General features: G+C 41.8%; 1 protein-coding gene across 9 annotated transcripts in view; it reads left to right on the forward strand.

Annotated features, from left to right (window-relative positions):
* Positions 1-2,138: 2,138 nt before the first annotated feature.
* Positions 2,139-26,638, forward strand: part of MECOM (MDS1 and EVI1 complex locus) — a 459,726-nt gene continuing 435,226 nt past the window's right edge. For 4 of the 9 annotated variants that reach the window (XM_084639167.1, XM_084639169.1, XM_084639168.1 and 1 more), the window contains exon 1: positions 2,141-2,275. In XM_084639167.1, coding sequence (XP_084495293.1) covers positions 2,239-2,275 — 37 coding nt within the window. In that variant the 5' untranslated portion in view covers positions 2,141-2,238. Of the gene's footprint in view, positions 2,276-26,638 lie in introns of all 9 variants that reach the window. The other 5 variants (XM_084639161.1, XM_084639166.1, XM_084639163.1 and 2 more) reach the window with 3 other exon arrangements.

The following is a 26,638-nucleotide window of genomic DNA, read 5'->3' on the forward strand; positions in this document are numbered from 1 at the left end:
TGTAGCACCCCCCGGACACTGCGGGTAGGTGGGTGCGTGGCTGTCTCTGCTGGCCAGCTGATAAGAAGTGTCCTAAAAGCCCAGCTTCCCAGTTCGCAGCGCGTCATGGAAGGGCCAGGCTGCGGGGCACAGACCCAAGCTAGGGTGCGCACTGAAGCGGGATTCTTTGGATGTCAGTGTGATGTTGCTTTTGAGTTTGTCTCGGTTACACACAGAATCGGGGGAGGGGGAGGCATGGAAAGAAACAGGTGATCGCAGAGGGAGGAGGAAAGAAGAAGAGAAGTCGGGTCACTTTACAGCTACTTTTGCTGAAGCTCTGCGTTGGCGCAGCTTGGTGTGTTAACCTAACCCTTCCAAGAAGAAAAGGAGTCCTTGTGGCACCTTAGAGACTATTGGTTAGTCTCTAAGGTGCCACAAGGACTCCTTTTCTGTTTGCGAATACAGACTAACACGGCTGTTACTCTGAAACCTTCCAAGAAGGAGTCCCTCTCTCCTCCACCCCACGCTGGGCTCTGTAATGCAAAGGGGTCGGGCTTTATTAGTACTCCCGCTAGATTGCGGAATTTCCCCCCTACAAAAAACAGCTGCATGGTGTGTTTTTTATTATTATTATTCACATATTAAAAATAATGGCGAGGTTCAAGAAGTTCGCTCTCCGGTGGGTTTTCAAATACTTGTGCCTCATTTGGAGAGGCGGGAGGGAAACATGAGAAATTCCCTTTGCTATTCAGTCATTTCAATTTGTTTCGTGTGTGTGCATGAATCATCTAGGTGTTTGCGGAACACGTTTCTGTGGAGTGGACAAAGGCTCGTAGCGTTCGCAAACGTGCTGTCACAATCTAAACTAAGTTCCGCGGTTGCTTCTAAAACAAACACGTCTTCATTAGGTTTACCGTGCTCTGCAATGTTTATGTTCTGCTGGCCATTGTAACCTTATGGCAGGGGTGGCTCTTTTCTGCTGTTTCGCCTTAGAATGGCCATGATTCTGACCGTGAACACCAGCAGGATTTTTGTTTAAAAAGAGCGAGTGATGCTTAAGATTTTATTAAAACCAAAACTTGAGCAGCATGTATGTACTGGCGCAGCACCGAGTCTGAAAGATTGTAATTTTCTTTTATGGTGTCTGGCAGGATTTGCAACAGATATTAATGGGAACATAAATAGCGCATAGAAGGTATTGAACAAAACTGTTTAATGCAAGGAGGTTGTACCAGAGGAAAATCTATATGTAGTTTGGACTGATTCATACCTTGAACAGAGCCATCCCCTGAAGGAATTTCCAGTTTCAGCGGGTCCCCTTGTTGATTGGCAAACCCTGTAATTAAAACAGATTCAAACAATACGGATTATCATTTCTAAAGTGCTTTTTTCTTTTATCCAGCTGGGGGGAACTGAACTCAAGCTGAAGGTGGGAAAGGGAGTGTGTGTGTTTGGAAGAGTATATAATTTAATTATATGCATACATAAAATGTATAATTTAATTATATCTGTGTGTCTGTTTAAATCCACAGATCTATGATGATTACGAGTGGGTCGGAATAAACTATTAACATGTTGCAAAGATGACAGGGTATCATTAATCTTACATAAACAGCTAGAAAGAAAGTGTCATTTATTCTACTCTAAAACTCTGGGACATCAAGAGCAGGGAGATTTTTTTCTGTTATAAATAATCTGCCTCACTGCCGCCCCTCGAGTCAATGAAAAGTGGCTCAGAATCCATTCCTTCTCCAGCAGATTGGGACAGGAAAAGCTCTAGAGTGTGTTACCCCGATGCTGGTTTATTAATGAATAATAATAATTGTTGGGGGTTGATGGCGGAATAAAGAAGAAGAAGAATTCGGGCATCTGGCTGTTTGCGACTGGTTGGCTCTGTCCAGGTTGTTTTTATTGGAGAGGAAGAGGTGTCCTCGCTCCCTTCCCTGGGCGGCCTCCTCCACTCCACCGATTGCCAGCTGACAAGATCCTGAAATCGAAGTGATAGATCGCTCCAAACTTTTTTTGGCGGCGCTGAGATGTGGAAGAGTGTGTGTGTGTGTGTGGGGGGGGGGGGAGCCGCCCGTGCGCATGTGCGAAGGTGTCCAAACTGACAATGCTGGAGAGATAGCGAGCCTGGATTGAGAGAAAGAGAGAGTGTGAGAGAGAGTGAGAGAGAGAGAGGGGGGAGAAAAAGGAGCAAAAGATCCGAGAGGGAAACCCCCCCCCCACCCACCACAGCAGCGGCGCGGGACTGGCAGCATGAGATCCAAAGGCAGGGCAAGAAAACTGGCCACAAGTAGGTGCAATATCCCTTTCCATTGGCTTTTCACCCGCTCTCTGCCATGTTGCGTGGAATGTCGGATGCGCCGGGGTCTGGGGCGCAACGCAACCTGCAGCATCCCAGCACCCCTGCGCCGGAGCCCAGCCGGGGAGCGCATCCCGGAGCGCAGCGCAGCGGCTGGGAGAGCGGACGCAGGCTCAGGCTGGGGGTGCTGGCGGGGACTGGGGGGATCAGAGGCGGGGGTGGGGGGAGGATTTCAGGCAGCCCCCCCCAGCAGGCAGATCGCTGGGTTGCGGTGGGGGTGTGTGTGCTTATCTCGGAGGAGGGGGAGGCTGCGGGGTCGCTGAGGAGGCGCTGCCCGGCCGCTCGGGCTGGCTGCGGGGGCGCTGGGAGGCGGAGAAGGAGTTGAGGAAAAGTTCAGTGGCGAGCGCTGGAAGTTGAGCGGTGGCTGCCGCCGCCGGGGCTGCGAAGAGCAGCTGAGACCATAGTGGGCGCTGTCGGCTCTCGGCAAGCTCGGGAGGGGAGGGGAGGGGTGTGTGGGTCAGGGGAGGGGGAGGGAGTCAGGCGGCAGGTCTCGCTCTGAGCTTCCAGCGGCCAAAGCAGGAGAGTCCAGGCAGGTGGGGGGGGGGGGGGCAAGGGAAGCGAGAGCTCCCCCCTCCCTCTAGCTCTCCCAGGAGGGCATCCCAGTTAGTGCTTTGCACAGGTAGCTAGCGGAGCTCTCCGAAGGGGGGCTGGTCAGGGACCTTTAGCCTGGGGCTCTGACTCTCTGTTTTCTCGACACTGGGGCGTGAGGCTGCAATCTCTGCGCCCAGGGAGGCAGCTCCGGGGCTCCCTTCCCTCTTGCATTGGTGGTAATGAGAAGGCGCAGAAAGTAAAATCTTAGCTCAATGGATCGGCTGGGAACTCTGCATTAATGGGGACACACACACACCCCCGCTGGAAACGCTGCGTTAATGGGGACCCCTCCCGCCCCATTCCTATGCACTCAGGAAACAGAAAGAAATAGTTGTGGAGGAAATGTTCCAGTTTATTTCCTGTGTGCAACATTGCAGACGCTGTCAAACGCAGCGCGTGCCGAGTGACAGTGGACAAGGCTTGTTGACCAGATTTTGATGCATTTGATTTTAGTGTAAGTTAAATTCGTCCTGCGTGGGGCAAACAATCTCCTGCCAGTGCAGTCTGAAGGTGCAAGGTAGCAGGGCTTTGGCTGCAAAACGAGGCCAAGCGGTTTCGTTCTTCAGTGGCTTCCTGCAACTTTCCACTATGTCTCCTTGGGATCGAGTGCTCTGGTCGGTTTAAAAAACAAACAAACAACAAAATCCCGGAGCCTGCTTCAGACGAATAATACATTCCGTCTCAGCACTAGCCCAGAGTGGCAGCGTTTTTCGTGACTCCTCGTAAATGGAGTATATGTGAGGAGCTGGGGAGAGGGCAGAAGTGATTGGGCCATCAGCCCAGTTTAAACGCTAGATCAGCTCTCTGCCCACTGGAGCCACAGGATGAAGTTGATCTAAATATTGTAATTTCAGGCGTTTTCTCGCAGTTTATTCAGTTCGGCTGCACTAGGTCTATATTGTGTTAGCTTGGGTCTCAGCAATCGGCATAAATACTGCTCTATTTATTTTTACAGGCACTCCATCTTCTCCTTTTTGACAGCGATAATGATCTTTTAATTGCAACAGTTGCAAAAAAAAAAAAGAAAAGTAGCCTGCCTTCGTGTCTTATTTTAAATACAACTGATGTCTTTTATTTGTGTGTGTGAGTAGGGATATACTATATGCAAGTTTCATTGGATATGTATCTCAATTGCAACTTTAATTTCCATCTGAAAGTGTGCCGGAAAATGGTAGATGGAACGCTGCATAACATCATAAATGACTAACAATCGGTTTTTGTCTACTAGTGAAAAAATATGTAACTAGAGAAAAGGGAAAGCAAAAGATCTTTGGATCTTCATCTACTTTTCTGTGAAACTTAACAACAACCTATATTTGATTAGCTGATTTTAAAGTAGATCCATCAGCACAATTTGAAAACAAAAAAGCTTCCAGGTCACCATCCCTGCTTTTAGGCTAATTGTGAAAATTATGTGTTACATTCAATAGCACATATGTATCATAAATTTTCCCTAACGTTTCTGGGCTGCTGCTGCTTTGCAATGCTTAGATTTGATCACTTTCAAACTTTCTTCTTTGGGTTGAATGTCTTGGCAGTCACAGCAGCGGCAGCAGCTTTCCCTAGACAGATGCGTTGCATTATATAATCCTTCGGTTACAATACGCTCATAAAGGAAATCGTATTAAAAAGTTGAGATTTTTGTATTTTGAGACCCCTTTAATTTCTCCTTCGAATACCGTGTGAGTTTCATGGCGTGGTGTATGCGCGCCTGTGCTGGTGGGGGAAAATTAGTGGTGACCCCTGTAATTCAATCATTCAACAGGAAAAGTTTTCAGCTTTTGGTTTCATCCTGTGACCCCTTCTCTTCACGATTTAATTGCGGAGCTGTGAAGAAGAAAAAAAAATAAAAAGAAACGTTTTGTGGCTGTAACTTGGAAAAACACCCCACTCGGGATACAATTGGAATTCTCTTATTATTCCACTTTTGCCTCTGTGTGTGTGAAATAAACTAGAGACAACACCCCCCAAATTGTGACTAACACCAGTAGTCGGGAAAGTTCTGCCTATAATTAACCAAGGGAAATTGGATGCTTATATTTTCCCTCTATATATTGAAATAGCAATTTAGGGACTTTTGCTAACCTGAAAAATCTCAGACGAAACAAAAGAAGCCACGTTATGAATAGTTAGTGAATATTTTAAATCTCCAGCTGTAAAAATAAAGGGAAGGAAAAGAGGCAAGACATTTTTTTTCTTTTTGAAGGCATATTCGAAATGAAGTCTGAATATAATATGGGGAAAAGAAGGGTGCACATTGCAAAGCTCCCGAGCAGAGACACTATCTCGACCGCTGCACCTTTTTAGAGTTCCAGGATTGCACCTGCATGGCGACAGTAATTTACAGCGACCACCGTTTGTGCTATCAATGGTGTCACACTGTGGCGGGTTTTTTTTTGTCCGACTGTATCCCTGTCTGAAAATCACTCCTGAAGAGTGACACTTCACAGAACTCAACCCCGTGCACCGAACAGGCTGTACAGTCTAAACCAGTGGTAGCCATTAGCCACCCAGTAGCCTCGTAAAGAGACAGAAGGTGATCAGATTAGGAGAACGCACGTGAATAAGGGGGCACTTGTTACTTTTACACTTTATCACCGGGTTTTTATTTTTAAACAGGCAATTTAGTGCAAGTCCAGAACTATCTAACCATCGGAGATAGTAAAATAACACTTTCCCGAGTTCCAGCAGGTTTTCCTGCGCCTGTAACTTGCCTCTCTACTACTTAAAAGCCTGGCAAGTTTATTTGCCTGTTTAAGACTCTGTCCGGGAATTTGTTTTTGAAAAGGGAAATGTTTGCCAGTGTCCAGGCTTTCAGCCCCCTTTAGCAAGGCTGTTTATTTGCCATTACCTCTGGCTTAGTACTTCTTTATTGCACTTGGCACTTTGTGTAAATAGTCTCCTAAAACATTTCAGTATACTTCGTCAAAGAAACCCTCTAAGTTTAGAGGAAGGTTAATAACGCGTCGCTCTATTTTGAAATAGTGGGGTAGGGGAAAGAGACGGTTCATTAAGGAAAAGATGGAGGGAGATACTCTTTCTCTCCATTTATTTTGACGGTAAAAAAATCCCTCCACATCTATATCGCTATGCATTCGGCCAATTCATAGCTAAATGGATTTCTGGATATGTATATTTCATAGATGATACATGATATCTGTAGCTTGTGTACTACACACCCATCCACACCAACCATAACACTTTTTGTATGGCTTGGAAGCAAACGGGTTTCCTAGTCGTCCCCCCCCCCGCCCACCTCACAAGTTGCGATTCATGTGGAGTAGTTGACAGGAGTCCCGTTTAGCTGAGTGATTTGATGTGGCCTTCCAGAGAAGGAGAGAGGGGTTCTTCAACTCTCAGTCCTGCTTTTTAGGAAAGGGGGCCCGGGTAAAGGGAGGACCTGGACACGTACTACGATCAGCGCTATTGTCTCTAGCATGCCTCTTGTCACTCCCCCACCCTCTTCAAATTTCTGGTGCACAGAAACCAAACGACTCTCCCATCTCGATCTAAGGCACACGAGGAATTGAATGTGTTCCTCCACTTCTAGGCCAATAATTCCCCCAATAATTCCTCTCCCCCCCTCCCGCTGCAAAGCTAACCAAGCCAATCCCCCAAATAGGGAGGGCGGAATACAACCACCATCACCCTCATTCCTACAGCTAAACGTCTTGTCAAAACAGCCTCTCTCCAGGAAGGTCTGGGAGATTAGATCCCGCTAAACAGGGCCACTGAGTCCGGGTTCTGGGGGATTCTGGGGGTCTAGACATGGGTCATGTGGCTCTAGACGCTGAATCTGAAGAGATCGGGGGCTGGGGTGAGCTCTGCAATGAATCTGGAGGCAGCTGGGTCTAGCAGGGCATAGGCACGGAATCAGCGTGGATCCCCGGAACGTTCACACTGCAGTTTACAATGTGGCAAAGTATCAGCAGGGCGAGTCTTAATGGGGAAACCACTTTCCCTGCCCGGAACTTTGGAGGTGCAGAGGTTACCATCTGTCTTTCACGTGACACTTATTTGGGATTCGTGTGTGTGCATATCACTATATATAATGTAATATACAAATAGTACGTAGTTTGTTCCCGGATGGCTCTTTCACAGCAAGGGGGGTGGGGAATAGGGGGCGAGACAATCGCATTATATGCCAAGCACATTTTCACAAGGCACTTGATTAACCCTTTTCAGGATGGAAAGCGTGTGTGATTTTTTTTTCCCAGGGCATCCAGAGACTCACTGGGGTCGATAGACTTCATTGAATTTGAAAACAATTTTCTGCTCCCCCCCCCGATGCTGTTTCTAAAATTAGATCATCTTTCACAGCAACCCCCATCCCTTCTCCACCTCGTCTGCCTTCTGTCTGCTTCCACCAGTGAAATGTATGTAGTCTACAAAGGTTTCGAGAAAAAAAGAAGGACCCAAACACAAAGAGAAAGCAGGGCAATCGGAAAGCAGAGATCATTATTAATATAGATCTATTTGTACATGAAAAATGTAACCCCAGTTAATTAAGGCTGTTTACATGGGGTACAAGAAACTTAAGAAATGTCTCTGCAAAGGGGAAGGAACTGTTTACAAAACTGTTTCAAAAGTGTGACATATTGCTGCAGTTCCCGCACTAAAAAGCTAAACACACTTGTACGCCTTTGAAGTACCCTGGCTGAGGCAACATTATTGGACTCCGATTCAGATATTGCTTGTGGGTATAACTAATGACTTTTACCTATTTAGTTCAAGTGGGAGGGGCGAAAGTCCTGGATTCCTTGTCCATTGGGGATCTCTCTAGAGAGTTTGAAGCTGGCTCCCAGCCAGCTCTGTACAATGTCAACACTGAATATTTGAATTCCCAGACTCTATTTAACAAGTTTCTAAATAAATAAACTCGTTGTGTGTCTGTGTTTAAAATTATTTCACCTCTTTCGCAAAAGCTGCAGCATCTTATTACATCGGCCTCGCAGGCTGATTTCCCTTTTCTTTCTAGACACACACCAACACAGGGGAAGGCATTTGGTTACAGCCATGGATCTCTCTCTCTCTCTGGCTAGTGCGAAGTGGAAGCGGGGTGGGGCTGGGCAGCCCCGCAGGAACGCACAGACCTTTGCGGACTGCTCGGCGTGCCATGCTGTCTAATCATAACTAAAAACAAAGCTAGGTTCAGAAAGTCAGTTAAATATTAATCATTTCTAAAAGGAGGCCCATGTGTGTGCCATTGCTTTAGCAATGCCCTGTGGATACTCAATCATTTTGGCTGCTGTACCACATGCAGGCTCCAGGGACAGCTTTCATTGTTGTTGCCATAAATGGCTATTAGTGTTCATATTCACCTATTTATTTAAACTCCTTATATGTGTCTCTGTTTATATGCGTGTGTGCATGTATATTTATGCATGTAGCTAGATCTAATCTGTATCTGTAGGTAAACATATATGGATACATAGCAGATAGACATGGTTGAGTGTCTATATATGAGGGCTGTAAATGTACCTAGGCATGTAAATACAGAATAGCTGTAGATGTTTGCGTGCACATATGCATAATCACCGTGTCTGCATGTATAGATTGTGTACATGCAAAGACTGTGTGTCAACAATATAGGGAAAGTAGGTATAGAGGTGTGTGCACCTGTACATGATTACTGTATGTATATGATATCTACATGCATAGGGTAGATATGGAGTGTGTATGTGTTTGAACACACTAATCTAGATCGTTGGGGGGTGTGGAGGGAGAGAAGGAACCTATTTAAAATATTTCCTGACCTCAGTTTGTCAGCGGCCATGTCCTAACTGAGAAAATGTTCTTTGGCCCTCTTCAGGAGTGTAATTCCCCAACAGTGCCATCAAAGTTGTTGAGCAGTGAAGTGGAATTTACTCTCTACTATGATAGGTACACATTATGCAAGAGAACAAACTAAAAAAAGTATCAATGATCATTAAAATCCCCTGCAGTCACAATAGAGGGTAGATGAAGCGAGGGAATGGGGGAAGCAGATGGAGGTTTGTAAAAACTCACCTAAGTGTGTCTACACCACACACACAAGTTGAGCACTTTAACTTAAATCAGGTTTTAAAGATACTTAGTTAAACTCATGCAAAATCCTGTGTAGACTCTCCTATTTCAGATTATTTCAAATCTCTCTTGACTGAGCTGCACTAATCAAGATAAACCATGTTTATATCAATTTAAGGGTGCTCAGTGCACCCTTTTCACCCAGTTTAACAAAATCAATTTTACATTACATCTTTAGTTAAATGGGTGCAACTTTGCATATCGGCAAGGCCTAAGGTTGGGATGATAAGTGTATTTTTAAAAACTAAGCTAGGAATACAGTGACTTTCACTTTTCCATTTAACAAAAGTAATGGTATTTATTAAGAAAAAGTGGGTTCTAGGGTCTTAATGACAGCCACACTACTCTTTTGCATCCCCATTGTTATTCATTTGTCTCTTTTGCATCATTGCTGTTATTTGTATTCCAGTAGCCCCTAGAGACCCCATTGTGCTAGGTACCATGCATACATCTAATGGAAAGATGGTCCCTTCCCCAAATAGCTTACAGTCTGTGTTTGTGGTAGGGGGCAACAGGTGGATACTATAAACAGATGGTGAATGAAGGAGGAGTTCCAGAAAGCACAAGGTAAAAGTGATACAATTATGACTAATACCATTATGATAAAATGTTTTGTAGTGGCATTGCAGTATTTCCCCCAGAATCTTATTTACTTTCATTTGATTACCACTACAAATATTATTATTATTTTTTAAAAAGCCACACCAGAGTGCATGGGTTAATGTGTTGGCACCGTGGCAGGTGTGTGCATTAGTGAGGTGTTAATCAGGAGGCAGGTGCAAATAATAAGGAGCACTGAGGATGTGAAAGGAGGATTAATGTAGGGGACGAAGCAGTGTGAACATAGAGTGTTATTGCCTAAATAAAGACACATGGCTGTTTGCCTGTTTATATTGCCCTCTCTATTATCAAAATTAAAACACCTGATAGATTGAGAGAAACCTGCCTGACTGTTCATGGACATTATGCCCCTTCCCTGTGCTAGTATGTCAGTTCTTAGAAACCTCCTAGACATGTTTCCAGGGCATAGATATAGAGTCTACCCCTTCTCTCAGATATACATGCACAGCTCCCATTCGACTAAACGGGAGCCACATATACATGGAGGGAGAAAATTTAGCCTGCAGTGAATATTGTATTTAATGCCAAGTATTGAATATAATTAATTCAGACTAATATAGCAATAAGGACTGGAGAGTGCAATACAGTTATTTTCTTGTAGGGATTTAATACTCTGTTCTGTTTCACGGCAATATTATCTTTCAAGCTAGGATATACACAGCTACATAAAAAACACAGTACCTTCAGGGAATGTCAAAGTTTGATCTACTAAATAAAGGAAATTCAAAGTTAAGGCTGAAATGTACCACATGGCCTCCAAACCCCAGAAACTACAGGCAGCGAGAAAGTAGCTAAAGGTATGTTCTGTGTTTTGAAAACAACTAGTCCGTTAAGTACTAAGGGCCCAATTCAGATCGCAGATATACAGCACAATGTAAAACCTGACTTGCTGATTGGAGTAGCTGACTTTGCAGGCCTTGTACTGATTTTGGGAAGTTCTTGAAAATCTCATTTGGACACCATAATAGTGTCTCATTTGGACACTAAAACATGTTGGTTTTCTTCACAGAGGAGAACAAATTTAATGCTTTAATTATTTTAGATGGGATAGCTCTCGTGTTTGAATTATTTGCTAAGTTTTAGCCTAATGTAAACTCATAATTGAGTCTAAAACCCCAGTGAAATAAAATGTAGAATGAAAACTACCACCGAGCCTGAACTATAGCTCCATGACAAACTTCTCTATTCTATAGCAAAGTGTTTCTAGAGCACAACTCCACTTTTTGACTGTAGTAAGTTAGAAACCAGAAAAGCGAGGCTTCTGCGAATGGGTTGTTTTTGGCAACTGTACCACTGATTATGTACAAAATTTAAAGAAATATTAGTTCTGCCAGTTTAATTGTCGAGAGGGTTACAAAAATAGGAAAGCTTGGGGAATATTGTAATATCATACTATTTTGTCTATTAGATATCATTAGATATCCACTGTGCTGAGCATTTCACATCAAACAATCTAACAAAAACTTCCAGATGGTTTAAATTTAAAAATTAGCCATAAATATATTCTGCATAATGCAATTTGCCATGTATGTTTATTGTGTGCTATGGGAAAATGCTTGGCTTCAGACAGTTTACTATATAACATGTACACTATTGTTGTTGTTTATATTGTGGTAGCATGCAAAGGCCCCAGTCAAATACGAGGCCCCATTTTGTTATGCACTGTACATACCCACAGAAGGACATGATCCCAGCCCCCAAAAAGCCACATAGGCAATAAGATGTAATACAATATATGTGTAATACAGTGCATGCCATACAGCAAATTGATCATGAAATATAAACATCTGGCAATTGTGGAAGAAGTGAATATTAGATGACTTTGTAGGATGTTTCAAAACAACATAAGTCAGTAAAAGAAGGGAGGGAATAAATGATACTAGGTCTCCAATGGTTTATATTATGATTTTGTAATCTGGTTTATAAAATGGTTCACCCCAATCTAAAGTGGTTGGGGAAACAGTGTTAGCACTCGAGCTGCCAAAGCTATACTTCTCGCTAATGCGGTTCCAGCATGAATGTAAATAAGGCCCAGTCCTGCCGTTCATTTTACTGAGATCTTCACTGATTTCAGTGGGAGATGGAGGGTGCAGAGGGAGTGAAGGAATGAGCGGTGCAAGGGAATACTGGTAGAGGCACAACAGAAGTATGAGTCTTTTTGTTCCTTTATTGGATTCTCCAAATATGTGGGGCTGAATTCTGTCAGAACCATACAAGCTGGAGTCCTTCCTTAGCTTCAGTGGGATTCTTAATGAGGATAAACATTCAAAAGATTGTGAGGTTCTCAGATGCTACAGTAAAGTGGGCCATATGAGTACCTAAATAGAAGTAGGTTTCTCTTTCTTGTGCAAAGCCTTTATGCAGGGAAGTGTGAATTTTACCCTTCAAAGAAGCTGCTTTGCTCATGTATGAACACCAGCCTGGCAAAGTGGCAAAAGACTTTGTATCTTGGAAGCAGAATTGGCTTAGTGCATGTTATGGGCCTGATCCCAAATTCATTGAAATCAGTGGAAGGATTTCTATTGACTTCAATGGGCTTTGGATCAGGTCCTACAGCAGTAGTAATCCACTTCCATTGTTCTTTAGAAATATTTTTGATTAGCATCTTTTTATTCTATAGTGAGACCTAAATTGTGACAAATACCTGGGTTTACATCAGTGTAAATTTGGAGAGGAGAATTTGGCCCTGTAATCTGGCCTCATTTAAGAGCTATTTTAGTATAATGTGCACAAACCCTCATCAATGAAATATGAACATCGCTGAAGAGGGGACCATGAAAAACATATACAAACATTTTTGTTTTTTGCTTTACCTCATCACTTAACTGCCCCCCTGCCTGACAGTATGTGACAGAGTCTCTGTTTCTGCTCAGTAGCAGCTCAGGACTGGGAATAATAGGGTGGTGGAGATCAACACTGAGGTACACTGGCAGAGTGTTGTAGGGAATCTTGCACAATGCCAGCTCCCATTATGCCTGGCTGGTTTTAATCAATGCTATCAGTCTCTTGCTTTCACAAGCACTGCAATCATCTATATAAACCAGTTAGCTAGTGCTGAAGGTACCTGGTACATCCAGTAAACACCTCCTGTGCTGTTGAATGTTCCCAGTACTTCCTAGAATTTCATGATTTACAGTTTAATTCAGCAGAATAAAGAGAAGATGGGACAGGAATCAGAGATGAGGATTAACCCATAGGAAAAAATCACCCAAAATGTATCTAAAACATGTCTGGCTTTGGGGACCTGTAGTGCTTTTATTTTTTAAAAATCATTTAAAATTTTAATTGTATTTTTAAATGATTAACTTTTCCCACTTGAAATCTCTTTGCAGTTTCACCTTGATGTGGTCACTTTTTAACCACAGTTCACTTAATTGCACCTTTTTGAGGAATTATGCAATCACTTTTGTGTGTTTTAATCTTTCCCCATTCTCTTTGTAGCCAGGTGTTAAGGGACAAAAGGAAATAAATTACTTGAAAGAAGATTGAAGTTGTGTTTTTTGAGCTATTGATGTATTTTTGGATATAAGAACCAGCATGGGATGTCAGACTAGGCATACACAATGAAGAAGAGGATATATAGTTCTAGCCTTACAAGCACTGCTTTATACTACTGCTAACCTTGTTGTATTGGGTTACTATAGGATATTATAATAATGTTGATTTATTATTTCTTAGTGAACAATTGTAAAAAACGTAGCATTAATAGAATGGACTAATAGTTCAGGACCAGATTTTGCAACCCCCTACTCACAATGAAAAATACATGAGTAGTCCATGGATTATTCACATGAGTAAGTACTACTCAACAACCTGCAGAGTGAGGTGCTACCTGAAATAAGTGAGGGAACTGTATCTCACCCCAAGTAATTGAGGATTGAGCAAAACCAGGTCTGCCATGTCAGGAAGGGCTGGGGGAAGTTTCATGCCTGATGAATAAAAAGTTTCAAGCCCCCTTAATAAATTATTAATTAATACTAGTGAGCAGATCCAAAGTGAAAGAGCAAGGTGAAATTGTCTGACTTAGCTCGTCAGCGGGCACTATGTGAATACACCAACCACACAAGTGGCCTACGATGACCCAGATTAGATCCCCGGTGCGCCCCAACTGGTGATAGTACCAAATCCCTCTTTCGAGGATCAGGTATAAACCAAAACCAGGAGATTTATCTTCAGATGGACAGTTTTTGACATTTATTTATTATTATTTGAATGAGAGCAGTGACTACAGAATCCATTCAGGGCCCTTTGTGCTTGGCTTGTTATGAACTTACACAGCTCATGCACAGGGTAGAATGTAAGAAAAACGCACCTTCGCCCCATCTCCAGGCCCCCGCATGTGCCATTACAGCAGCAGCATCAAGTCCTGAGGCAAGATGGTCACTTTTAGGCAAATCCCCTGGGATGGGGGTGTTTGGTATTGTGCTTTCTGCTTGCTGGCTGGCAGATGTAATGTCAGATTCAGCCGCGTTGGCCCTCTCCCCTTACCAGCAGCCAGCCCCACTCAAACCATCCTCAGATGCCTGTATTATTTTTGACTAGGTCCACCATGGGTAACCCAAACCACTTTAAGCCTTGCGTGTTCTTGCAGCATCACCCTTTCTCTTTCAAAGACAAATTATTTTCACTGGGACTTGCAGGAGAAGAAGCGGGAAATGCAGCCAGATAACCCGGTGTTATAAAATCCACAGGTTGTGGTTCCATCTGTCTGTTTGCTGCAAGGGAGGCTGAAGCAGTGTAGCTGGGAAGTGCCAGCAGCCGAAGAATCCTCCAAGTCTACCAGGCCTATTAAAGTTCTTTTAAATCAGTGCCGATAAAAAGGGTGCAGGCAACCTCTGAGTGAGGCTCCATAAGCTCAGTTTTATGCTGGGATATTTTGGAGCCAAACCCTCACAGATTTCATGTAGAGAAATACCCCATGGAGCATAACATAGTGTGAATGAAATATACTAAGGAACAAGAAGAGTGATATTATGACTTTCCAGGGAGCTAGCTGTAAAATTGGCTTTACGCAGACATTTTCTGAATTTTGATTGCAATTTTGTTAGCAGTGCAATGTTTTTAGATATAATTTCCTGTTCACAAAATAGATATTTGAAAACTGAAGAGATAAGGTTTCTGCAAAATATAGAGAGTTTTGAAGGAAAGGCAGGATGCGGGGTGCAGTCAAATAATTTGCACCCCCATATAAAATGTTTGATTTTGGATCAGCCCGCAAGGCAGGCCTGTCCAGTGCCACATAGATCTGTTGTTGGAGGCTCTCCATTGAACTCAGTGTTGTGGGATTGCCTCATTGGCTTGTAAATAGTTTGCACTATATATGGTGATGAATCACAAAATTTTCCAAAGTGGCTTCATTTTTTGGGTGCCTAACTGGAGTCACCTTACAGAGACCTGATTTTCACAGTGTGGTTGCTGAACACTTTCTGAAATTAGCCCTCAAAAATGGAGACTGTCAAAATCATTAGTCACTTTTTGAAAACCTTTGCCAAAGTGTGTGTGTATCTATATTAATGTATACAACTACTTTCTACACAAGAGTAACCTTACATTTGTTGCTCATTTGATTAGTTTGTTTTACACTGACCTGGCACAGGTTTGAGGCCATCTTGTTCAAACATTTTACAAAGCTATACTCACTACACTTTTCCTGGGGAAAGTCATTTATAGATGAGTTAAAAGTGGCTGGGTATTGAAATGAACATCTGTGGTGTATGTGACAACTACAAAAAAGTTGATCGGCTTTCAAGAGTTACTAGTGAACAGTGCTCTGCCATCAAGATCACTGACCAGCCAGTGAGAGTTGATATGGTGATGTCCGAGTTGAGTGTCCCTCAACATTCTGTTGTGAGAGAAGTTTTGACCTTGATTGTTTGAATTTAGCTCTTACTAAGAACAAACAACGTCCTTCCCTCAAATTTTAATTTGGCTAAGGACTCAAATACTTTTATTCCAGATATTCCTGGGTATTTAGACATCCTGGATGAATCTCAGTTGCAGTTTAGTAGACAGTGTAGATCAGGGTAGAGCAGATTGATTCACAGCGTCCAAGTTATTACCTGAAAATGGCTAGTTGGGGTAGAATAGAATTTTATCTCATACAGTGCTGAGCGCTACTTACATAGCATGAAGGAGAAAAGGAACACTGAGAAATACATGGAAAAAGATTGAGAAGCAGAAACTAGACAAAGGCTTTTTAAAGGGACACTATCATCAACTTGACAATCGTGTTTCCTTCTGAAAATGTTGCATTTGCAGTTGTAACCGCTACAATACTGGAACAGAAAGAAATTCGAAAAATATTTTTATTTCACTCTCTTTTTTTCCCAGTAGGTTTGTCTTGTACATTTGACAGCATTTTGAGTTTCACTGTTCTGGAGGTGGGGTTCTCCAGGATCTGTAAGAGGGTGTTTAGCAGCAAAAGTAGCAGCAGAAATGAAACAAGGTGACCAGGCAGTAGGCAGATTATAAATATACACAGAGAGAGAGAGAGAGAGAGAGAGAGAGAGAGAGGTGTGAAGAGCAGGTATGATGGTATTGCTGTCAGACCTGCTTCAGCATAAAGAGGCAAGCGGAAAAACCTCTCTGGGAATTTTCTAAAAAAGAATTTTAAAGAAATTCAGGGCACTATGTAAAAGATGCTTGGTCTGAGGACTGGATATTTTGAAATTAGTATCCCTTTCAATGTGCTCTAGACTTTTTCTTTTTCACTTTCCACTGTGTCCTCTTCCTAACACACTCTAAATTAGGAACATGTGCAGTGCTTGGCAGACTGACGAGCGCACCTATCTTTATCCTGCCCTCTCTGGTTAGTCTCATCCTTTGACAGGCTGAAAATGTATATAAGCTAGTGTGGCTAAATGCAACTAAATATGCATCACACCAATGCTCTGTACCCTTTGCTGGCTCCCAGTTTGCATCTGGTGCCCAATTCAAGGCACTGTGCTCACTCTTTAAACCCTTTAATGGTTTGGCGCTGAGGTACATCAGAAGGTGCCTTCCTATTCATGACCCACAGAGACAGCTGTGCACCTAGAGCTCCAGAATGAAGCTTGCCAGGCTAGAGATAACACAATCTTGTTCAAGGCTCCTACCTGTGGAATGACAAATCAGAAGAGATAAGTCTAAGCCCTGGCTGATGTCTAACTGTCAGAGCATGTTAGAAGACACATCTTTTTGCAACAACATTCCCACTCCACCCAGCCCCCCTTCCCCAATTGAAAACAAGGAATTACAACAGCAATGAAACAGAGCGAGGGAAGGAAAAAGGAAGAGGAAGTAAAGCTGTTGATATAGAAGAAGCTACTGTGGACAAACCTAGGCAAATCTTAATCACTGTAACTGATACTACAGTAATGGGTGCCCTAGAAATACCTTGGATGGATAGATAGCGTAAGATAGAAAGATATGTCTAATCTAGGAAATAGTCTAGATTCATCTTTTTACAGGTGAGGTGATTAACACTGGTTGCGGTAAGACAGATCTGTCTGTTAAAATACACCAGTAATACTGAAGATGCATTTTGAGCACACGCAGGATACTGGGAAACTCAGACAAAGAAAGTATTTTTTGCTGACGGTGGTTTCAGCCATCTTTTCACTTCCGTGTGTGTGTGTGCACGCATGCACGTGTGCTTCTCTTAACCCCTTCATTGAAAACTATCCTTCCGCTGAATGACAAATGAGTTTATATGGACAGTCCTTTTCCACTCAGCTGAGGCAAAGTCCAAACCATCCATATAATCTATAGCCCTCAGATTCCGCATAGACAAAGACTGCACCTGATTCTTCTCTCACAGTACTCTAAATCAGGAGTAAATGCACTGAAGTCAATGGAACTGACATGAGATCAGTCAGGCCTGCCAGCTGTTTTCATTGCTGATGCTAGTCTTGGAATTACCAAGATATAGCTTTCTTTTAGGAACCTAGAAACATAGAAAGTGCTAGATTGACATAGATATCAATGAGCTCAATCTATTTAATTTAACAAAGAGAAGATTAAGGGGTGATTTGATTACAGCCTATGAGTATCTACATGGGGAACAAATATTTAATAATGGACTCTTCAGTCTAGCAGAGAAGGTATCCATTGATTGGAAGCTGAAGCTAGGCAAATTCAAATGGGGTATAAGGCAGACATTTAAAACTGTGAGTAATTAACCACTTGAACCATTTATGAGGGGTTGTGGTGGATTCTCCATCACTGATAATTTTAAAATCAAGTTTGGATGTTTTTCTAAAGGGTGTGCTCTAGGAATTATTTTGGGGAAGTTCCATGGCCTGTGTTAGACAGGAGGTCAGACTAGATGATCACAATGGTCCCTACTAGCCTTGGAATCCATGAATCTATGACCCATGGTCCACCTGCTCCAGTATGCTGTCTCTGACAGTGTTTCGCCTCAGATGTTTCTGAGGCAGATGCAAGAAACTCCACGGTTGGTAGATGTGGGACAATTTGACTCTCTAGTGAAGGCTCATCCTCAACCATAGTAGTCAGAGACTGGCTTAATCCTTGAAACATGATGTTTTATCTCCCTTTGGGGTGGTCTCAGGGAGCATCGTATTCCATGAGATGTACTGGACTTTAAAGCTTGGGAGAAAGATGAAATAACCCTTAATACTTTACTTATGAGAACATCTTTCCATGGAGCTGTATAGATACAGTATATGTATATTCTATCTATTCTGATCATGATGTGAGGAACAATGACAGTTCTTACCAGACATTCTTCCTTCTCTAATCGTCTGTAAAATTTGAGGATAGCTTTTAAGATAGTCTTGCTTTTGCTTTCTAAATTCTTCTTTTAAAAAAATTGTTCACCAAGATGGGCAGATAAGGTGAAGCAGAAGGCTTATTCTGGTGCTATATCATTGCTGAGTTCCTGAGTGGCCTGTTCAAATGAGGAAAAGATGTTGAACTAAGTTAGCAACAAGATTCTAGTGTGTGAAAGAGAGCACCACATCTGCTTTTACAATCGTATGTTGGCTAAACAGGATTGTGTACTCTTTGTGTTGTCCCAGAAACCTTTCAAGCATACAGAATACAGAGTGCCAATGACTTGGAGCATCCTGTTTCAGCTGATTTCTTCCTGAAGTTGGATCTGGATTTTTTATGGTCTTCAGAGAATGGTCAGTGTGTTCACATATCTTATACAGCAGATGGTCAGAGGTATGGTAGGGGTTGCTTTATGACAAGACATACAAAAATGAGGATTAGTAAGTATGGAACAGAGGAAACGGGGGCAAAAAAAAAGATTGCAGTGGTATTCTTCCATCTACTCTGAACAGAATCTACACATGCTGGGCCAGATCCTCAGCTAGTGTAAATCAATGTAGCTACATTGAAGTCAAAGGAACTATGCCTATTTACACCTGCTGAGAACCTGTCCCAGTACATTTAGTCCAGATTTAACCCCTTCCTGGTTTGGGTTTATTGGTAATTAAAATAAGAAACAAACAAAAAATGTACATAGCTCAAGCTTTCTCACTACTCTTGATTTTTCCTGTGGATGCCCTGAAGAGACTTCTCTGTCTCAGAGATCCTTCTGCCCAAACAAGCACCCTTACTTCCCTTTGTGTTCCAGAGCCACAATGAGTCAGCAGGAATCCGTCACCATCTCCCTGCAGGGCTCTAGCACCTACTAACAGGGTGGGTCAACTTAAGGAGCCTGTTACAGGAGGCTGCGGTACAAATTGGTCAGTCCCTCCTTTTCGTGTGATCTCATCAGAACAAAGTCACTTGCTGAAAGTAATGGCAGGTAAATTTAGAACGAGCTAAAGGCAGTATTTCCTTGAGCAACCCATGGAATTATGTGGGAACCACCGTGAAAGTATCTTGAGCCCCAGGGACGAGTTATCTCTGTGAGGAACGGTATAGTAGTACCCAGAGAGGGAGTGACTCTGTCAGAGATGGAGCAATGATCCCAGTCATCTCTTTCATCTGGTGGTGGAATTTGAACAAGGGGATCCCGGGTTCTGCCCCTACCCTCCAATATGGGCTTTGGTGAAGGCTGAAGTCTCTTTTTTTTTCATGGCTTTTAGTCATTAGGGGGGTAGTTTTCCCTTTTCAGTGATATTTCAGTGTTGAAGTGGCTGGACGTCTAATCCATCCATTTCACCAGGGTATCTAAGCACCAATATCTAACAAATATTCCTTTCACTGGGGCTTGTGTCACAGGTGAGGCAAATGCTCTGATCTTTTGCGGAGAAAGTTTTTTTTTTTTTAAACATATCAGAGTTTTGACTCATTTGGTCTAGTGGCACCAATGGCTGTTTAGGGAGAGTGACAATATCTGAAAATAATAGAAGCAGGGCTTTTTCTATGTGCTTCTGAGATGAATTGCTCACCCCTTGAATTACTGCTTCTTGGTGTCTTGCTGCCTGCCACAGAATCCCCCACCTGCAGCAAACACACTTCAAGATGCAGACCTATCACTTGCCCCATCTCCCTTCACCTCTCTGCCGCAGGACTGAGTGCCAGAGCTCTTACCCTCCTTTTCTTTTCCTGACCTTTTGATTCTGTTAGATTTTCTACACCTCACTGCAAATGGACCATAGATGTATTGATTTAAATTTGGCTGTCATTTAGACTGATACAGGACAACGGCAAGGACCAAAGCACTCTCCTAGAACATCAGCGGGTCACTTAGTTCTTAATTTTGGTGCTTCCCCAGTTTGACTAGGAACGGAAGAGGAAGGAGACTAGACCCTGGGTGATGTTCAATAGCTTGGCTGTCTGTCTGAGGCTAGCAGCCAGGGCTGGCATTATGCTGTGCTTTGGGACATGTTGTTTTGATGAATGGTTTTCCATTGCTGGTGGACAGACCACCGCTAGCATCAGCCGTGATGGAGTATGACCTTCTAACTCTGCTTTGGTTAATGAACCAGAAAAATGTGCAAAACCTGTTAGAGTGGGACTTGTAAGAATAGTAGTGGGCGGGCAGCTTCTTTCTGATAAGGCCTTCTACATTATATAGATTATCTTTGAGTCTTGAGCTTTGTCACAGCCTCGTGGTCAATGAGAGCACCAGAGAACTGTGGCTAATGAAAGGGACCTTGTAGGGAGGTAAAAGATTTCACTGAAGTGGAAAACACATGCCGGGAATAAATCTGCAGTAAAATGAAATGGCTTTGCAACTTCTTGCTGTGCTAGCCGCAGTATCTTTGCTGAAGGAGATTTTCCTTTACCCTTCTAGTTTATCCCAGTTTAAAGGGAGCCAGCAGTCACAGGCTTTGCAGGGCCTGGGGCTGACTCTGGTTAGCCGTGATACTGTATAATTAATAACTACATTAACAGTGGAATCCCATTTATCCTATAGAGCAGGGATGTGGAATTTATATACTAAGTTAAGGATACTTTGGGGCCTTTTCAATGTAAATGAGACTCATCAGGGGACATAACCCAATTTTGGATAATGTGTTTAGGTACAACAATTTTCAGGTAAGAGGGGTCCAGGTAAATACGTTTCTTTTGGGTGAAATGCATCTGTCTGAAGAGGGTCCTGATGTAGAATGTGTATCTGGGAAAAGGGGGCCTACCTGGAAAACTGCTGTGCTTTGGTAATCCTGAATAGAGGGTTAATTGCCAGGTAGTAGAATTTACAGCAGCCTTGTGGCTGCTCTAAGTTGCACCAGTGGCTAAAATGTCCCCAGGCTAGTTCCAGGAATAGGGTATGGGTGCATGTATAAGTGTGCAAAGGTGACATCAAATGATATTTGCATTATGCTCTGCTCAGTTACTGTTGAGCACAGTTTACTTGCAGCTCTGGATTAAGCCAGATGTCCAGTTGCTGTATATATATAAATATGTTAAAACATGCTACTTAACCTCAGTGTTGTCATTTGAAATTTAAATTGTAAATTATGTGTTTATCTAGTACTTTTGTAATGTAAATTAATTCCTGCGCTCTCTACTGGTTCACAAATGGCACTTGTTTGTAAGTGCTTTAAGTTAACAGTTATTAGAAGGCACCCTTTACTTTTCTCTAAGTTAATATTACATAATAAGGTGAATGCTAGCCAAAAGCAATAGTGAAGTGATTTTAAAAAGAAATCCTAATTCTGGGAAAGAAATATTATGAAGCTGTAGTTTAATTGTGCTGGGAGCTTACTTTAATCTAAAGGTTTAAAAATGTTATGTTTCGGTTCTATATAAATTGGGACATTGGTCTCTAATGTCTTCATCTTGCACGGCTTGCATATCCAAATCTCTTAAAAGCCAATGGCATTTTTGGGTGTAATAGAATGTGGGTTTTGGTGTTAAAATTACAGATCAGCCTGGCCCAAAATATCTCTAGAACTCAGAAGTGTTTGACAGTTGGATTTTGATCTGGATGCATATGTTGTCATTTGAGCCCATCTCTACTGAAAACGTAAGGTCTGGTTCTGATCTCACTACATTGTCGTAAATCAGTAGTATGGCTGCAATCTAGCAAAGCCCGTAAGCGTGCTCTTAACTTGACTTTAATGGGACTACTTGCCTGTTTATAGTTAAGTGTGTGCTTAAGGGCTTTGCTGGACTGAAATCTAAATCCACTGAAGTCAATAGAGTTAGAACAGTATAATGCAGGTGTAAATCAGATCCGAAGGTGACCCAAAATATTTGTTTCTACCTGGAAAACCGCAATGCACACCTTGTACTTAGTGCTTTCTGAACTGCATATAATATAGCATAACAAATTCCTTAAGAGTGGGATTTTTTTAAAGTATAATGCACTTTGTGTTGTTATTCCTTTACATTTAACATATTCTTTATGGTAATCTGTCTGTTAAATACAGTAAAAATAAATATTCTTTGACTTTCTTGCTGTATTACTCGTATTTCATGAAATGTTTTTTATGCCAAGTGTCTGTTTATATATATTTATAAGTGTTTCTTTATTGTTATCGGCAAGATACAAGAAGAATTATGATACAGTTAAAAGCTTGTGAACAGTTTTATCCCTCTTTTAAAGCATTTCAAAAGAGTTTACCTGACTTGGCCACATTACTTTAAGTCATTTTCAGTTTTGCACCTACCAATATTACCAGTTAGAAAACATAATAATTGGTATATAGCTGTAATTTTGACTATGGTTACATGCACTTTCAAAAATACAAAACATATAAATGGCTTTTGACTCACTCACTACATATCATTTTTGTTTTGTGTTTTAAACCTACTTTCAGTGGAATCTGCAGCTGCATAAAGCTGTCAGTGAATCATTTCATGAGAATACATTAGCATAGTTTAAAAGGCTATGTATCACTTTTTTGACTGCTGCAACTCATTACAAGCAGAATGTAAAAGGGTTAATTGATTGGACCCTTTAAAAGGTGATATGGGTGCAGACTAGCATCAGCAATTTAAAAAATACATTTAACACAAACAAATACTACATCAAGATAAAAGTATTTTTTTTCTGTGTGGACCAATACTAGTCAAGCAAATAATAGTACAATACTAATAAAAATATGAACTTGATCTTGCAAACTTTTACCACTGTGAGTAGGTCCATTGAACTATTGGGCTATTTATAGTAATAAATTATCCACTCAGAAGTAAGTTTCTGCAGGTTTGGGCCATTTGTGAATAAAACAGTGGTGTTCTAGCTGTAGAACCTTATACAGGAGTCTTATTAAATAGTGATTTGGTGGTCTAAATTAACTCCTTTTTAGTTATGGAAATCAACTCATGCATTTAGCATCACTAATTTTTTCTGCTTGGGGTAACCAGGTGTGAGACTAGACAGAGACTAGGACTGGTAGAAAAATGGGAACATTTTCTCATGAAAAATTTTACAAAAAAAAGCATCCTTTTTTTTGGGTGTTGAAATTTCAACTTTTTATGGTTGAAATTCAGAAAATTTTGAATAGATTTTTCCATTTTAACTCTATGTGCTTGTCTGTCTCTGTCTGCAGACCAATTTTCAGCTCAGTTGTAAACTGGTGGTATGGAAGTGTTTGTACAATAGCAATGGCAAGCTCTTCAATAAAGCTGGCTTATGAATACATGATAAGAGCATCAGATTTCAGTGCTGATCATTCTAAAAGCTATGTGCAGTTGATTTCAGTGTACATACTCTAGATTTAAATTGGCATAAATGAGAGCAAAACTTGGTCCTGAACCTCAAACAACAAGGCCCAATCCTGCTTCTACAGAAGCCAATGGTAAAAGTTCCCCCCACATAAAAGAAATATGAGTTTGACTCATATCTGTTGCTACCCAAAGACATTGTCCATGTATTACATACTGTACTCTGCCATACTCTGTTATGGTCTCGATTCTGCTCTCATTGAAGTCAGTGGCAAAACTCCTTTTGACTTTTATTGTACAGAATCAGACCCTAAATGGATAATGTATCATTTTAAGAAAAGTCACCAAAGATGATACAGTAAATCTATACAGTATTTATGAAGTGATTCTTGTGTATATAGAGCCAAACCCTGAATTCCTTATTCAAGTAAGCGACTGAATCAGGACTAAGTAAAAATTAAGGGCTAAATTCTGATCTAAGGTACACCAGAGTAACTCCACAGAAGAAAACTGAGTTATTCTGTAAATAGGTTGGATCCTTCTGACTCTGCGTGAGGTTGGATCCTGGAAGGGGCTGAGCACTCTCAGTCCCTCTTAGTTTCAATGCGAGCTGAGGATGCTCAGTACAGCAAGCACAGTGCTTACAACCCTGAATAACGTTGCTGAAATTAATGAGAATACTCACTGTGGTAAATGCTATGTATGGTAGTAAGTATATGCTAGATCTGGCTCTTCAGGCTTTGGCCCACTGAAACCAATGGGGAGCACTGCTTAAAAATCAATGACATGATATAGCCCCTCGTTTATAAAATGCTTTGGGATCTTTCAGGATGAAAGAAGCCAGATAAATTGAGAATATTACTACTTATGTTATATACTGGTTGTGTTATATCTCTAATGTATCAAGAAAAGCAAAAATGGTTAGAGAAACAAGTATTTAACAGAAATACCTACTATGTTTTCTGCTGATTTTCTGGCATTTTTAAAAGTCAGGCAAATACAATTTGTTGCCTTCCTTTATTATAAATGAAAAAGGAACTCTGATCCAAAGCCAAGTGTACCTTTAACATTTCCCTAGTCTCCTGCCTTTATATTTAAGGCAGTAGGGAGTTTTCTGGATTGTAGAGCCACTTTATAAGAGGCCTAATACAAATACACGAGCATTAGCAAACTAATGCAGATATAAAATATAGTCAAGTTCAGCTGCCCAGTTAATAGGTCAAAATGTTTGTCCAATCCAGACAGAGTCTGGCTGCATTGGGAGTGTCTCTGACTTTGGCATGGGAAAAATTGTTTTGTTTACCATTAGGGAAGTGATATGTATAAATCACAATGACCAGGCCTAAACACTCCAGTTGTCTTTATGCATTGGGCCATCCTCTAATGGCCATTTCATTATGGAGCGACATTTATATTTCTTCTAAAGAACTTGAGCTCCAGGCTGCAAAATAGCTTCCATATAGTCAGAGCATTCCTGCGATTTTCCTTCCATTCAGAGGAAGCAATGCACTTGTTGTTGTGTTACCTTGGTGAATCTAAAGTTGTTTTTCACTTTCCTTAATTAAGCCTCCTTTGGAGACTGCCCCTCCAAAGGTGGAGAGCAGAGCGTACTCAGGAGCGTTGCCACTGATTTGAATTCCTAAATTCCTGTCTTTCTAAACATCAAAGGGAAGTATATTGCGCTGTCTAAGAGGCACCAATTATGTAAACCCTAGGCTATTCAGAATGTTCTATAATTATTTATTTCCAAGGAAAGAGGTTTTAACCCAAACTAGACAGAAAACTGGCATTTTTCCAGTTATTAGATTCTATTGAAAAAAGTAATAAACAATGGACAGGGTAACGGTAGATTAGTGTCCTGGCCCTTTATCTTCATGACCTGGGCATATGTCAGATCCATACTGAGCTGACCAAAATTACTTTGATTTGATGGCCATTAAGGGTCATGGGCAGAATGGGATCAGAAGTCTCAGCCGAGGTTGAAGTGCACAACATTACATATTGACAGTAATTAAACAGTCTCATTTAATAGGAGTAACCAGATTTAAAGGCATTGTTAGAGTATCAGGGCTTGCAAGAGGAATGGGAGTGTCTGGATTTAGGTATATATATTTGTGTTTGTGTGTGTGTGTGTGTGTATATATATATATATATACACACATACACACACACATATATAAAATAAAATACAGAGGGAGAGAGAAAGGGTTCTGGAATGAGTGAAATATGTCCCTGGAGTAATTTTTTATTTTATAAACTGAATGCAAACCTGATGGAGAACTATGGAAATGAGCAGTCATGCTCGATACATACACACACTCTTTCAATATTCCTATACTGGGGATAATGAAAAGTGCCTTCAGGGATAGGGTGGCCTTATCATTCATCAGTGCCATAGCCTTAAGTGGGTAATAACTAAGGGCTCCCATATCTAGTATGTATATAAATTCCAGCTTCTCAGTATATTCACTGCAGACTGCATTTAATTTATACAATTCCTTAGCTTTAAAGCTGTCAATTGATAACATTCAATCTGTGAGCCTGACTGATAAAAGGGAGAGAGGGAGTGCTCTCTAGTGGTTAGAACAGGAGATGGGAGTCAGGGCTAGTCCTGTAGCAATGGTGTCCCAGGTCCTCCCCCTTACTTTCCCTGTCTTCAGGGGGGGCTGTGGCTATCCACACCATCTCCAGTCTCGGGTCAGGTTCTCTTTGTTCTTCAGGAGCACTCGGTGGTCACTTCACTCTATAAGATGTGTCATGGGTCTGTCTGATGTGGCAGCTGAGTTCCCTGGTCCTTCTGGAAGGCAATACATGGGGTGTATTTGCCTCCCCCTTCCCTGTGCATTGAGCAGCAGGAGCAAAAGAGTATGCCTGTAGCCGCCTATTTGGGGGCAGCTCTTTACCTATGGTCAATAGCGAGCATTCTGGAAGTGAATGTGGGAGTATTTTCCCTCCCTCTGGAGTCCTATGGAGCTGGCAGCACCCTTCCCCTATGCCCTAAAG

The sequence above is a fragment of the Lepidochelys olivacea genome (assembly GCF_965140295.1).
Source record: "Lepidochelys olivacea isolate rLepOli2 genome assembly, chromosome: 9".
In the NCBI taxonomy this organism is placed as follows: Eukaryota; Metazoa; Chordata; order Testudines; family Cheloniidae; genus Lepidochelys; species Lepidochelys olivacea.